Source organism: Mya arenaria, chromosome 4 (assembly GCF_026914265.1).
Source record: "Mya arenaria isolate MELC-2E11 chromosome 4, ASM2691426v1".
NCBI classification, from domain to species: Eukaryota; Metazoa; Mollusca; class Bivalvia; order Myida; family Myidae; genus Mya; species Mya arenaria.
The window spans coordinates 33,935,947-33,953,179 of NC_069125.1; the positions used below are offsets into that span (position 1 = coordinate 33,935,947).

Consider the following 17,233-nt stretch of genomic DNA (forward strand, 5'->3'; position numbering starts at 1 on the left):
CTATTACGCGATTTCAATAATAATTTCATGAAACATTTCCGTAACAAATCATGACCTTTTCCAAGAACTCACTGCACTATAATTCTCAGATTTATTTTTTTATCAAGAATCATATAAACAAAGGTACAAAAAAAAAGAGTTAATATTTGCCAGGGAATTATAACCAGAAACCGATAGGGACATGTTTTTTTGTGGGTGCATGTGATAAATGCTTCTAGCAGGTAGATTCTAGGAACATCTGGCGCATGACGTCTGCTGGTGCCAGTGGTTAGGAAAATGGGGAAAGTGATTGCAATTGTGTTATTTTCATTTATCTTTATTGATGAATTGCCCTGAGGTCTTTGTATTATTCATTTGAAGAGGCAAGATTCATCATTTGTAAACAAACATTTTATGTTTGCTAGGAATCCTGTTGCATAAAATTCATTCCACGTTATTTGCATGAAACTTGGTACAGTAAATGTAATCAATGATGAAACACAGGTGTGGCGTGTTCAGGGATGTGATATCTGTCTGTGGATTAGCGGATTTCTGCGGATTCAATGGCTTCAGGGACCAAAGAAAAATATATATATAAATAAAAAAAAATCAACTGACTAAAACAGTTAACTGGTTGTTTCTGGTTGATACTTAATTTGTTGTAAGTATTGACTCTAGCTTGCTTCAAAAAGAAGCAAGGCAAGCCCCTTAAAAAGCCAGTTTTGCTTCTGCAAGGTGCTTCTCCCCATTGGAGGCCTTATATTGTCCTCCAAACCCGTCACAATGGTTTCAGCCTTTCAGCTGTAAGGTCAATCACATCCCTAGTGTTTCATTCAAAGTTTTACATAGTTGTTGAGCAATGTCCTTGGTCAATGTAGAAAAAAACTCAGGAATGTGGCTGTGTTTCCCCAGAAAAAATTCTGGATTGCATTATCATATATTTTGGGTGTGGTTCTTTCAGAACACCAATATGCTGTTTGTATAGATAACTTGTTTAAAATTATACGTTCTGTGTTTTTCAGATACCAGAAATTGGAAGAGTCAATGGAAGAGGACGGTCTTAATGATGAACAGGTGAGTGACCACTATTAACCACACTTATCTGACCACAATCACACTGACCATGATTCACTGACTATAACTACACTGACCACAATCACACTGATGACACTTCACTGACCATTGCTACACTGACCACAACTACACCGTCCACAGTGAAACTGACCACAATCACTCTGACCACACTTCACTGACCCTGACTACAACTACACTGTCTACAGCGACACTGGCCACAACTACACTCACCACAACAGCACTGGCCACACTACTCTGACCCCCAACTGCACTGACTGCAAATACACTGACCACAACTACACTGACCACACTACCCTGACCAAGGTCACACTGACCACAATTACACTGATCACAGCTACACTGACCATTGCTACCCTGACCAAGGTCACACTGACCACAACGACACTGATCACAGCTACACAGACCATTACTTCACCTACCACAACTTCACTGACCACAGCTACACTGACCATTACTTAACATACTACAACTACACATACCACAACTAAACTGACCACAGTTACACTGACCACAATTTCACTGACTATTACTACACTGACCACAATGACACTGGCATCACAACACTGACCGCAAATACACTGACCATTACTCCACTGACCACACTACACTGAGAACATCAACACTGACCATACTACATTGACCACCACTACACTGACCACACTACACTGAAAACATCAACACTGACCATACCACATTGACCACCACTACACTGACCACAACTTCATTGACCACACTACACTGAGAACATCAACACTGACCATACTACACTAAAAAAATCAACAATGACCATACTACATTAACAACATGTACAACTAAACTGACCACACTATACTGACCACACTACAATGACCACAACTAAACTGACCACAGCTACCACAAAAACGTCATTGTTGGTCATTCATTATTCAAGACATGCACAGAAAAATTAGTGCATGTTATAGATGGCAATGCTGGAAGAAAGGCCCATTACTCTGGCTTTAGAATTTATCAAGTAATGCCCCTTGGTTTTGTTCAAAAACAGATGAACATTCACCATTTTGCAGGCCTCTTTGTCTTATTGCTGTTTACCTTTGTTTTGTAACATTTTATAATATTTTGACCGCCCTGTACTGACCAGTGTCACCTCAAGGGCTGATGGACTTAACAGTGGACATCAGCTGTTAATCTTTGCTGCGGTGACATTAATTTGGTAACTTTCTCATTAACATTAAGCAAGGTGAAGTGAGTTACTTGACCATTATACTTAATTGTCATAGTACAATAGTGCACAAAAAACTACCTAAAGAGCTGAAAGCGTGTTTAATAATGCTTCTAGAAGTCATGTTTGCCTAAACTGATACAAATCTTTTCATTACCGTATAATTCACTTTTCTTTTCTTCCGTTTTCTCCCAGAGCTTTTATCCTGAAGGTTGTTACATTTGTGGACAAGTATCTCCTTTGAGACTGACCATTCACTCTGTCCACATCAGTTGATTATCTTCCAGACGAGCTAGGAAATTACATTTGGCAGGAATAAGTGGCCTTATACATGAATGTATCTATAAGGCCAGAGAATATAATCTCCTGGTGGTTTGTTTTTTTGCAGACACAACCAGAAATGAAAATGTCCCAAGTCAGTTTTATTTTGTCTGTTTTTCAAAGAATAAAAGTGGTGGTGTGGATAAAAAAAAAATCAAGATTTTGCATGACAATAACGCTGCTGCCAATACTAAATCCGATTTGGTATTGGCGGCAGCGTTATTGTCATGCAAAATCTTGAATTTTGGATATAACTTTCAATATGAAACTTGGTATACATTTTGCCAAAGATAACATGTTAAGCAAGGCACATTACTCTAAATTAAGTAATTGTCGAGTTATGCTGCCTATTTGACTAAAAAAAACAACAACACTCTGCGGAGCTTTTTTTTAAATTGACACAACTTATACTCTGAATAGGCCCTGACTCAATTTTTTAATGATGTCTAGGGTAATCATGAAAAATAAAATATTGTTTTGTCAAGTATTAAGCCAACCCTCAATTGTAAAATCTACTCGACCGTTTCGAAATTCTAAGTCTTGGTCAGTGCACTGTTAACCAGACACATTTTTTGGAAGGCCTCACTTTGTATTGTGCTTAAGGGGATTTCAGGAAATTGAATGGCATCTTCAGGAAATGGTTCTCAAAGACTGACCTTTAAGAAGTGTCCGCAAAGACATGTTAATATATATAGGGCTGGCCAAGAAGTAAGCAGGCCATATGGATGGCCGCACTTTCAAATGTCGAAGCTACAAAATCCCATGTTTTCAGTAGCAACGTTTTTACAATTTTTGTAGACACAATTTCTGAAGGCTCAGCATTTTTGCTTCTCTGTGAGATGTCCAATCATTGCTCGACATTTTGATCACATGATACAAAGCAATTTTCTCAATGGACTCTTAATTCGGCATTTTGCATTTAGATGCGTCTCGCCTATATGATTTTAGTGATAAAAGTGGTAAAAATTCCAAAACATAAAAAATGCAGCTTCAACATTTTGAAGTTAGACCATCTATATCCGAAAAGTGTATTACTATTTAATCGAAATATAATTGTCTAGAACTGTTATCAAATAGCTAATATTTGACAATAAGATAATGATAATGGTGATATACAGATATACATCTGTTTGCTGTTCTCAAGTTTTATCCTGTTTGGAAAAAATCACCCAGTTTTCTGTATCACACTATCAACAGAGATATCCTGGTGAACATCATCAGAGTTTGAAAGTCACAAACAATGGGTTAAAAGATAACATGTCAATATGAAGTGTCCAAAACCTTGCTCCACCCTGCCAGTGTATTAGGTTTTGTATCACCAAACTTTCATTCATGTACATGGTTATTAGTACCATAAAATGTTTATTGGAGGCTGTAAAGATTTTATGGTCACTTTTGTTTGAACGAAAATGAAGGTGATGTTTCTAAATATGTTACAGCTAAATACGGTTGTTACTATGTGTCGAAATGTTAAGACTAATATAACTTTTATTTCGCATTTATTGTACTATAATAAGAGAAAAACATGATTTATGGCACCTTGAGGGGTCAAGTATTATATTAATTTACTCTATAGAAAATGGACTTGAAATATGACCAAAATTATAAAACATTTAACTCTGTACACATTTTATGTTGCCAGAGACAATACACCCCTTCTAAGCAAATTTGTAAAGGCCAATAACTCTGGTTTTAATGATAGTTTATAATAGCAATCTTGTGACCACCTTGAGCATGCTGTAATGATATTAGCATTTGCAGTTTCAACTAAAATGAAAACTATACCCTATTATGTGATTTTAATTGAGGAAAATACAATTTACCATTCTGTCACCATTTTTTGATACGATGTTAATGTAAATAATCTTTAATAGAAAACTGTATGCAGGATAAATCAAATTTTGAGGTAGTTTTCCTACTTTGACCTTGAAATGACCTTGACCTTGAAGTGGTCAATGTTAAATGGCCATGTTAATTTTCACCCCCTCTTCTTTTTAATGAAAACTGCCATATTCTAACATTACATTTTTACTGAATAGGCAATTTACAGAGGCCATCTTATAGTTCAGCTATATTTATACCGCACCAAACATTGGCAATTAATGCCGTCAGTTCATTGTAGAACATTTTGGCGTATAAAAATTCCTGTTCTTCCATTGTTGCCACCCTTCCCCAAAACAATTCCACTGATTGTCACTCCCCTAGCTTATCTTGTGTTTAGAGAAAAGTCAGAATAATACAGTATTTAATCTTCTTTCAAAGCAGACTATAACTGCACCTATTGTTCTGTTATTGATAGTCTAATGGGGGATGACTTGATTAATCGCCTCATTTATCTATCATAGATCCTGAACCCGCTACTTAGTTCACAGTTTACCATTGATTCTGCCTAAAAAAAAAAGAGCTTAAATTCTATAACTGTATTGGGTCGACTTAGGTTATTATTAAAGTAATTTTCTTGGAGTTGATGTTGCTATGATACAATGCATTGAGTCACAGACTACAGGAAAATTGTCTGATTTTGAAATGGGACACCAGTGCATCATTCTTAAATCATAATTGCATTCTTTGTTTTTAAGCTTCTTTATGAGATTTGAAATTATTGTAATCTCGAATGTTATTCTGTAACCACGGTTTACGGTCGCGAGACTCGATAACTTTCATTGGTAAATTAGATTTTTGGCGTGACTTTTGCACGCTTTTTTCTTCAATCATGCATATTATGTTCACAAAAATACATTTGTATCTGATGAAGATTGTTGAGATCATGTTAAATGGGGAAAATCTGTGAATAAACTGTTTTCGATAGGGCTGCTTGACTGGACCGTGCAGATCAAAACATCCTAGATGTGCTCTGTTTGCATTGGTTGACAATTTTATTAATCGCAATATATGGGTGAAATTTGTTATCAGATGATGGTTACGTGCACCCTTAATTGATCATGCATTTCAAAATCTAAAAGATTTACTTTAATTTGTATCAGATGACAATTTTATGGTCACAGTAACTGGGTAAAATTCTGTATCTGATGATTGACAGTATGCCCTTAATTGATCATGCATTTGAAAATTTGAAAGATTTACTTCAATTTGTATCAGATGACACTTTTAAGGTCACGGGTTATATGGTAAAATTCTGGATCTGAGGAAGTGTGCCCTTCATGCATTTGAAAATTTGAAAGATTTACTTCAATTTGTATCAGGTGACAATTTTAAGGTCACGGCTAAGCAGGGTAAAATTCTGGATCTAATGATGGTGCGCCCTTCATGCCATTTCAACGATGAGCCGGATGTCTTAATAATGTAGCTGATAAGACTTAGTGATTATTGAAATGTGAACAGTCATAATATTCAGATATTAATGTTTGCCTAATATTCAAAAACATCTTTACCATGATTCAACTTGTATCTTTCCAAGATATGAATAATTAACCTTAAAAAGAACACGTTCATCAAATAATGCTTTCTTATGTTTATAGCTTGTCCAAACAGCCTTGGTATTATTGCGTTATATTTAGAAATATAATAATTTACTTGGTTGATTTTGGCTTTAAAAAAAAAATGCACCAAAATGAAAGCTTTTATATCAAACCAACCTTTTTCTGTACTTAGTGTTCATGCTCATTTCTCTACCAATGAGATCGCTGGACAGATGAACATCATTTAGAAGAGCAAGCTCTGCAGCCAATTATATAAAACTTAGAGACCAGTTGTCCACAGGTTATCTTCAGAGGCTAGTTTGTATATTGAAATGATTTCATTGGTTAATTTATTTTTTTTCGGATAAATATTGACCAATCAATTAACATTTTGGTGACCTTTGACAAGACGAAAAGGTTTACCAGTTTTATACAAATGACTGCTAAAAGAAATTAAGAAAGTTAATTAAAACGACAAAATTTTCAATACGTAACGAAAAAAAATCCAATTTAGTCATTAGTTATCTTTAGATTAGCCCGTGCTTTATTACTCTCTCTGACTTTAAATATAGAGGCACCCAATATAAGCTAGCATATATGAAATAATAAATGCCAACTATTAGATAAAATTGAAATTGCTTTAATTGGTTGTTGTTGAATTGTTTCAGTTCTGTCTGTTATATTCTCGTTTATAATGACGAAACAGAAATTTTAAAAATACGAAAATGACAAAATTCAGAAAAAACTGGGACAAGCCTTCATTCGAAATTCTAATTTATTCATGACCATACTTGGTTAGATAATAGTGTTCAAGTTATTTTATGCTTGTCCCATAAACCAAGTTAAAGTACCTTTTTGTGGTAAAGTTTATCTAATTGCCTTCAGTGCAAAAGTTCCCATATAATTAGCTAGGTATTCTGGCCTTTTAAACACAGATAATGGATTCTAATGAATTGAAGAGAAGAATCAAGCCACAATAATTATTCTTAAGATGTAACCTGTTATATAAACCCAAATTTGCCGACTTATACCCAATAGTTCAACGTATTGTTATGCACCAGTCCATTGTATCCATGCCCCCCCCCCCCCCCCAGGTCCAGGGAAAAGCGGGGACTTTGACTTTCGGTCCAGCCAATCCCTGGTAAAATCCCCTCCCTGCGCGGGCAATCTGCTTGTAAAATCCCCGCTAAATGCCCCCGCACCCCAGGGACTATAGGTAATACCCATTCCCCGCTATTTTTGGCGCGAGGAAAAAAACCAATGCATTCACCTGGCACTTAGGGGCCATCTGCGAGGTAAAAACATGACCCATTTCCCCAGCTATCCCTGGTAGTACCCCTGGACCGGGGGGGGGGGGGGGGGGGGGGGGCTGGTTAGGTTACAATTGACTGGTGCATTAGCAAAAAATTTGGCTTGACCATATATTTTTTAACACAATGTAAATGATATATACAAGCATTCAAGAAAAATTTTGTTTGCTGTTGTTTTCTTGTGTGTGTTTTTGGTTTCTCGTTTCTTGTTGTTTTTTTGGTTGGAGGCAGGCATGGCACAAGACACATTACTGACATTAAAATGTTAAATTTATTGAAATTCCTTTGAAATTTGATGTACTGGAGCATGTGAGATTTAGGAAATAAAATCACTTTCAGAATGAACAAAAGGCGTTCAAAAACCTTGCCCATTTTAACTGATATAAAATTATAAAACTAATAGAATATTTCAGTGGTGTACTCTAACCATATTTTTAAACATTCATTCATTGGTATAAAGGGATTGAATTACAACTATTGTGTCTCAGATTTATTGCTTTTTCATGGCTATTAAAAATAGTCAGACCACATTTGGCCATGTCACGTATCTAGGTCTGTTAGCCTTGATGTTGTATAAATGTATTTATAGTTCATCACTGCCGACAAGCCAATCAGAACGAAGTGTTTTGTGCACTCTTATTTGGTCGTAACTGTATTTAGAGCTCATCGATCACTTTCAACAAGCCAATCAGAACGAAGTGTTTTGTGCACTCTTATTTGGTCGTAACTGTATTAAGAGCTCATCACTTTAAACAGGCCAATCAGAGTGAGGTATTTTGTGCATTTTATTTTGGTCATAACTGTATTTAGAGCTCATCGATCACTTTAAACAGGCCAATCAGACAAAGTATTTTGTGCACTCTATTTTGGTCATAACTGTATTTAGAGTTCATCACTTTAAACAGGCCAATCAGAGCGAAGTATTTTGTGCACTCTATTTTGGTCATAACTGTATTTACGTAGAGTTCATCACTTCAAACACGCCAATCAGAGCGAGGTATTTTGTGCACTCTATTTTGGTCATAACTTTATTTAGAGTTCATCACTTTAAACAGGCCAATCAGAGCAAAGTATTTTTTAGCACTCTGTTTCAGTTATTGGTGTATGTGACTCAGTTAATTCATATATTGGACCCTTTCATCATACTAACAGGGTAGTGCCTCTAGTACAAGTTAAAGAAACTACATTCCTACAGTCACTGTTGCTCCCTTAGAATAAATAAATTGATTTTGTGAACTTTAACCTTTACTTATTAGAATTCTCTAGCAATATACTGATGTTGAAATAAAATGAAAAAACTCTAAATAAAGGTGCAAAAGTTAAATCATTTATATTCGTTGGCATGAAATTTCGTGGTTTGCCGAAAAATTACAATTTCGTGGGTACTTGAATTCGTGGTTTTTCGTTTTTGAAATAAAAAATAATCGAAATTGCGATCGTCCTAGATCGACTGCATTCCACGCGCTGGCCTGTGATTTCCGTTGTGTACGTCACTCGGTTTATGACACTCGCTAAAGTGGTACGACATGCCAATTAGTGCATATATCCATGTCAATTATCGATTTAATTGGAAATTAAGGTCATAAAAGAAGATGTACCCTGTTCCTAATACAGATAGACAAAGCCATTGAATGCCAATTAAGAATTTTGCAAACCGTGAAAACACCGAGAAGGTCCGTATATTTGAGTAAACAATCCCTAAAGATAGCTGATGTTTACAAATTCAATTACTTTTGAATATCATCTCATTTCAATATTTATTTACACGTTTTTGTTTAATAAGTATATTAAACGCTTTGTTTTGTACATTGTCACATTGGGTGCTCAGTAACCTCTAATGTAATCGATTAATTATTTCATTAAAGAAATAAAATCGAGAACCGACACTCATCACTCACATTTTGTACACCTGGAGATTTTAATGAACAGCACATGTTAAGGCACGTGCTTCTGTCATTTGTTTCATATAAACACATTAAAATAATTTGGTTTATTATTTGTTAAAGGCTGATATAATATATTAACAAAACAATGATAGTAAGATATACAGTTAGACGGATATTTTCGATGTGTACTACGGCCTCTGTAACGAATAAACTAGAGTATGTACAGAACATGGGAATTGAAAAAGGGAATAAAGGGTCAATATTTCGTGGGATCTTAAATTCGTGGATCACTCAACCCACGAAAACCACGAACATTAATGCCCCACGAACATTAATGATTTCACAGTAATCTAAATAAAATTAACAGTTAATTCTTTAACAGGCTGAAAAAAATGTGCTAATCAATTAGAATTTCTTAAAAGTCCTTAAAAAAAAATGCTTAAGCTTTTCTGCTGAGTGTGCATATTGTAGCATTATTATGTGCAGGAGTAATGTGAAACATCAAGAACAGTTTATGTTGGCGCAGAATTTACGATTGTACAGTTTAGATAGCTTCTATCTCCGAGGATAAACCACTTGCTACTTGCGCACGTATCGAATCAATAATAACCATTAATGCAATTGTGTCAGAAAAAAACATGATTTATATGCAGGCAATGCAGAGGAGAGGCTGAAGTCGAGAAATTTTAAATTAATAACAAATTATGGGGTATTTTGGTGCTAAAACTCATTTCGAGAATAGCTTGATGGGATTTTAATATCTTGTCAATTATAGAATGCCTAAATGTGGATGTGAATTTTTTCTGGCGGGTTTTGCAATATGTTCTGTTTTAAAACAATTAAGTACTGATGGTTCAATTTCTACACTAGGAAATATTCTGCATTTTCTCTGACCTTTAAATGAAATTATGCCATCCTTCTTTATAGGGGATTCAGAAAGATGCTCTCTTGGGAATTTTTTTTAAAAGTCCTTATAAACGGTATCCAGACTATCTTTAACTACAAAAAACAACAACATTTTTTAGCTTTTATATATGTTTTTGGAAGAAAAAGCTGAGGTTTGATAACCTTTGTGTTGTTGGAATGCCAAAGATTTAACGTTTGCCGTTACTCAAAAACAATTCAAGATTATGATATGAAACTTAGTACACAAGTTGCCAGAGTTAATATGCATGTGTAGCAAGGCCCATAACTCTGTTTTGAAATATGTGTGTAGGTCAAGGCCTATTATAAACAATATTACAACTTGAAACTGTTCAATTCTTTCAGCTGATGTTAGTATTTTGTTATTCAAATCAACATCACTTAGTTTGTCTAAATGTAATCATTTTCTTATTTCAGAAATCCCAAAAGCGACAGCAACATGCAGTGAAAGAGACCGAATTCCTTCGTCTGAAGAGATCGAGACTAGGGGTCGAAGATTTTGAGCCGCTCAAGGTCATCGGCAAGGGAGCCTTTGGAGAGGTAAGGTCATGGATGTAGAAAGATTGACCAGGGTTGTTTTTCTAAGAAAAGCCAGAAGTATTGTCATTTAGCTTAGGCCTCATCATCAGTTGTGAAGAAGTTGTCATTGCTGTTGTGCAAAAAGTTAGGGATTGGCAATACTTTAAATGGTAAAGATTCTTTTAATGCTGTTAGGTTTACTGACATGGTATAGACATTGGCTATGAAAATATACACATTAATTTTGTAAAACATAAACTATAACCTATACTTTTAACAGAACAGATGTCCATGTTTGGTCTAACCGACTTTGGTGGAAATGTTCTTAATCTTGCTTTATGCTGAGATTTGTTAGGCGAACTGCTAGTCCAAAATTTCCATTGATAGTCTTGCACTGTTATAAAGTACATTTTCTGCATCAACGTTTATTTCCAATGATCTTTATCTGAATGAGGAAAAAAGTTTGATCATTTCGAAATAAATATCTATTTTGCAAAATTAATTGGGGGGGGTTTTGTGTGCTGAAATGAGATAAGAAATCAGAATGATGAAAATTAATGTAACGGTTCAACTTTTTGGTGCCAATCTGGTGTACAGTCCCTTAAAAAGTGTTTACAAAACAAAGTACTTGGCTCAGCAAAGAAAATATGACCACTTTGAACTCTTAAAATTTCCTTAATTTGAACAATTGTCAATTGGCTATTTGTCATACCATAAATCTACACTAATATTATCATACTGCTAGCATGTGCACAATTTATGTTCATTGTTTGCTTATGTCGACAGATTTTGTTTGCGAATGGTGTGGGCCTTCGTTGACTTCCTGGATTGAAGAGCTAATCGTAGAAATGGAGCATGTTTGAATGACTTGGTTAATCTTGATAAAACCTTGTTCGGTACCTTAATTGGCATGCATGTCTTTTTGTGAGTCGTAAGTCGTGATATATTGGCCTTTTTCGATACCTTGAACCAAAGTTTGTTCATTTGAAATGCGATCATGCAGTTTGATATACTTTGAAATTGCTTTAGAGCGAAACTGGTTGATTGTTTTAAATTTGGAAATCAGCTTTTGAAGTCTTTTATGTTTTAAATGCCTTTACATGATATTTCTGATTGAATCTTGATTACACGCTCAATATGTCCGGCACAGGTAGTTTGTACTGAAATGTACCGTTCACCACCGAAAAAAGAAACTTTACCATGCATTTCTCCTTGCTAATTGGATAGTGTAAATGCGTTTTTTTTAAATCAACTTTAATGCAACTTTTATATTATCAGCCAATAAAATTGCAGTTAGGCAATCATTAAGTCCTAGGCTTATCATTAAGAACTTTCACAAGTGACTTCTGTCATTCATCTGATACACACCACTCCCTGCTAGCGGTAATTTGTCAGCCAATGAGGTTGTTTTCTAAGTCAGTTAGAAGACCTAAAGTAATATCTTACTGCTTAAGAAGGGCCCAGTTGCTATGCTCACTGTGCCCATTCTTAATCATTGAAGAGTTTACTTCTTGTCATCTAACTATTACTTTATTCAAATTAAAGCTATGTCCTGCAGTGTACTGGTTTAAACATTAGCAGAGAATACAAACCATGTATAAATCACATTAACAATGGAAAATGGCTGACATAAAAATATAAGTGTTAATGTAAACATGACATTATAATTATTATTGTTATCTTATGGAGATCTGAGCATTAATATTCATGCTTTAATTTAAGGGAAGAGTCAAGCAATCTGATACATAATAAACACATTGTCAAGCTGTTAACATATCTTTTGTAACAGGGAAATGAAAACAATGATGCTTATTTGTCTATAAATAATAAATAGTTGGTTAATTGGCATTTCATAACCGACTCACAAAATACACACAACCAAAAAGATTGTTATAAGCTCATGCAACAGTAAACAATATTTTCAAATTTATTCAATACGGAATGAAGAGTTGGATGTAAAATACTAATAAAAAAGACAAAAAACAACCTTGCTACCTGCACAGGGAAATGCCAATCAAATTTTTTATCAAATTTGATCTCGTTTTATAAAATTAGTTCAAAATAAGACATGAAAGCAATGTAAAATTCAAAAAACATGTATTTTGCGATGCTCCATGAAGTTAATTCAGTGTATATAGGCAACAAAAAATGAAATGTCTATTCATTGTGAGTCCATTCTTTTTTTGTCTCATGTGCAACATAGTAAGCATGTTTTATTTAATGACTTTGATGTTGAATGGCATTTTGTGTGAAATAAGATATTTATGTTTGTAGCTTAAAACCTTGTGTGACGGTTTAGATTTGAAAACGATATGAACTGCATATAAGGATAAAAATTAATGCCGAGTTTGTTATCATGTTTTACTGGCAGATTTTAATGAAAATAGGTAATTTAAGAGGGACGAAACAGAATTGGGCCGGAGCAGTTTTTACTTTTCCATTTAGACTAGAATACGCAGGAGGCATTGCTTACATTAATGATATTTCAGTGGGGTGATGGGGAATGATACTACTGGTTGGGAATGAACTTATGAAAGCGCACTCATCAGTTCATAAAACCACGTTCACAATGTAAAGTAATATAGCAAAATAGATGCAGTCGATTTGTACCGCCTAAAAGCGGTTTCAAACAGATAATTTTTGGCACCTCATAGTAATTCATTTAAACAAAACCGTCCTTGTGAGCATAATTTAAAGCTACCATTTGATTGGTCAGTTGAAGTAAAACCAATGCAAGCTGTACATGTATGCTTGCTAAAGGGAGATATGAGCCGGGGTGCCTCTTTAGTAGTAAGTTCATGGTGATGACATTAAAGTAAACGTCCAATCGTTGATGACTGCAGTTGGTTTCTTCAGATGTGGGATGTCCATCGACAGACTATCATTAGATGTGCACTTGATTTGAAATTTTTACTTGTTGGATTTTGGCAGACTTACAGCAAAGATCAGTCAGTGCTTCAAAGACTTGAAATACTGAGTTCATTTGCAAACAGTAGTATCCATGTGGGGTATTAAGTAATTTATATGTTCGCCTCTCATCCAAATGGTTGTGCCAGACTCACATTCAAGGCCACAAGCCCGCTTTCTTATTTTAGTGCTTGGGATCAAATCTTTGAGCAAGCCCTGCTAAATAAGCCCAGAAAGCATTCTAGCAGTTCAGGGCTTGCAGGCTTGAGCTTATTTCGTCCACGCATTTACCCATGGCCAGGAAACGGACTTGAAAGTGACTCATTTCAGCTTATGATACTTGTTACTCTCCTCATGTCATCAAGCCTAAAAAATGTATTTAGACAATTCAACACTTCCATTTCAATTGGCTTAAAAGTGCACTTTTTATTTTGAATTTTAGTAATTATTCAATGACACCATAGCAATATTGATTGTAGAATAGTTAAGTTTCAAAAGTTTGTTTTCTAAAATCAGGTGTGAAAAAAAAGCCCAGAAAATTAGCCTTCACATTATGAACTATTTTGTTTATTTTGTAAATCAAAATTTGGCAGACGGCCTCTGAAAAATATAAAAGAAACCACTTATGAAAAATAAATTATTAGATAAAGATCAAAAGTTTTTATTGCGTTCAAAAGCTTTTAAAAAGCAAGAAGTTTGGTTGTCAATGCAAGTCTAATTCGCTTACATTGCTTAGCTGGGTGTTTAATGTTTATATAAAAGGGTTACGAATGAAGTCGTTAATGATTCATATAGAAGTGAATGTGCACATATATTGCGCATTTAAACTTGTGTTCAGGCATCTGAATCCTCTTAAATGCACTGTTATTGATCTGTATTGAGGGGAATTATGGCAATTATATGAGCATTGAATCACGCAACAGTTGATCCGCAGTTAGAAAGACGCAACGATGACGACTATTATGTATATTGTGGAAAAATAACTTGATGATGGTTACCTAAAGTTACCACAGTTCTTGGACTTAATCTTAGCTTGATCTAGATACTTAAAAAAAACATAGTTACAGCCCTGCTCTGAGATTTTTGCCTTATTATTATGTACTGGCTTAATTTATTTAATTCTAAAAATAGGAATGATGTGTTTTGTCCTCAAGTTTCTATAAATAAAGTTGATATTTATATAAATAAGAAACATTATGAAACTGTATTCATTTTGTTCACCCATCTTTCCGAAATATCTTCATGCTCCTTTGCATATGATATTGCAAAAAATATGTATTCTTTGAATGACTCTAATAAAAAGGAAACAGTATAATTTCTGTGGTATGAAGGTTATAGCAGTCAAGCATGACATTTAATGACGGTCTGCAAAAATTTATGTTCAATTTTTCACAAGTATTGCAAAATGTTTAGGAAATTTACTTCCTCATTAATACGCAGAAAGGTAAAATGGCAGAAAGGTAAAATGTCCCGTAAGTCAATTGCTACTCTTTCATTCAGGATATTAACTTGGCTATCTCCCAGTTAACCCTGAATGACCTAACCCTAAATGACCGATATTTCTGGTTATGAGAAGTGCCTTATCCTTCAATACTGTAGTCCAGTTTTTGAATATCTATGTTGTCAAAACAAAACTTGCAAGTTGATAAAAGGACAGTCTGAAAAGCTTTCTCCAAGATAAGTTCAAAGTAAAAAAAGATATGAAAAAAATATGGACAAGTACATTGACATCTTTATTAGCCATTAACAGATTTTGTATTGTAAAGTAGAGCAGGCTTGATTAAACTTTCAACTTAAAGCGAGCTCATGAAATGTGATAAGATTAAAAAAGAGGAAAACATGATACTTGTTTTTGTGTTTGTTTGGGTGTTCTGGTTAGCTGTCATTTATGATGTGAGGCCACTTGGGAGGATAGATAATTGTTATAAATAAACGTAAAGTGACATGTTCTGTTTTATTAATAAACTTAAGCCACATGTCCTGTGTTTTATGTTAAACTTAAGTGATATGACCTGTTACTAAAGGTGGTGTGATTTGGAGATAAAAATATAAGCCCATGTCATATGCGAAGATATCTAAAAATAGAAACCTGCATCAGCTGTTGTTATTAGATATGACGCGAGGATTTTAAAAGACAACAGTAGCGCGTGTCCTTTATGACCCTTCAAAATGACCTTTGAAATTCTTTTTATTTACCTTATACTTAAGGATAAGAATTTCCACTTGTATTCACATGCAAGTTGAAATATATAAGATGGTTTTGAATATTGACTTTGATAAAAAAAATGGTTGCATGTTTTGGAAGAAGGAAAATATTTAAATACTGAAATGGTTGTGTTTGTCTTATATGGTTATCTCTTGCGTGTTTAAATTATGCTTCTTTGTGATTGAACAATGCACTTAGGGTTTATGTTCCGTCATAGATTTATCTATACGCCCAAGTTCATGAAAGTCGTTAACCTTCGATTGAGCCCAGTTTGGTAAAATTAGGTTTAGACTGGTAATGGTTTTGTTATAATTACAATAAAAAATATTCAAAAGTAGGTGAAAATGAGATTGGTAATTGATTTTACATAATTACAATAAACAAAATTCAAAAGTAGGAGAAAATGAGATATCAATTTGATAAAAGCTGGAAGTCTTTTGCAATATCAGATATATTGATTTAGAATCCAAAATTATAACTGAGGGAAGATTTTTTTTGGCAAAACTTAGCAATCAAAATGAATGTAGTGCATAAAGAGTAAATGTTGTGGGGAGAATTGATATTGTATTATTGTCTGATTACACCGGTCTTGGGTTCCTGTGCATTGTATGTGATTTATATAGTCTGCTTACACTTAAATCTGCCAGTTTCTAAATTATTTACTTTTGGGGGAATCGACATTCACCTAGTGGAAATAGCCTTTTCTACTGTAGCTTGTGATATAAGGCTTTTTGTTCTTAACAATGAATTGGTCTGCTTTCAAAATGTCGAACTGTTTAAATAAAATCAATATGGTTGATTTTTTGTCTTTATATTGTGAATGTTGCTTAATTTCTTTCCACGCAACTTTTTTTGTGTTCAATTTGAAAAGTTGTAATAAAGTAATATAAATTTATTGTCCTCATTTGAAACATGAGTGATTTAATTTCCCCAAAATGACTCAGAGATTTCCGGGATGGGTATTAGTTTCACATTACACATGTAAATTGCACACTATTTGCATTTTGATTGCACATTGTGAGTCATGAGAAAAAAAAACAGTGCAAGGGAGAGAACCTCATTTTGAAGCAGATACATGTGTAAGAGTTGTTTCCCTTTGATTGATATTGAGTCAACATGTGCAGTTAATTATCTCGATCAATTTCATCAGCCCTGTAGGTGGATATGCAATTAACAATCAATCTAATGACATTTACAGGTTACATTGGAGATTTCCATAAATGAGAGGACATGTACAAAATGTTCCCTGTACTTTAAACTAATTATTGAGAGTACGTAGTAACAGCCCGGTATAATGTCAATACTGACTTGGTTTCCACAGGTGATGGCTATATTAAATGTGACCGGTGAAAGCAAGTAACTCCTACATGCTTTTATTTCTTATAGCAATTAGATTTCTTTTGCTTTCTCCTATGGTTTTATTGAAGGCAGCATGTTTCATTCATGAATGAAGCTAATGTTTTATCAGT

The 17,233-nt window shown here is 34.4% G+C and overlaps 1 protein-coding gene across 1 annotated transcript in view; it reads left to right on the top strand.

The window, feature by feature from the left end:
- LOC128231685 (serine/threonine-protein kinase tricornered-like) overlaps window positions 1-17,233 on the top strand; it is a 48,704-nt gene that overhangs the window by 20,288 nt on the left and 11,183 nt on the right. The window contains exons 3-4 of the mRNA XM_052944758.1: window positions 1,002-1,053; window positions 10,550-10,672. Of these exons, the coding sequence (XP_052800718.1) occupies window positions 1,002-1,053; window positions 10,550-10,672 (175 nt within the window). The remainder of the gene's footprint in view (window positions 1-1,001; window positions 1,054-10,549; window positions 10,673-17,233) is intronic.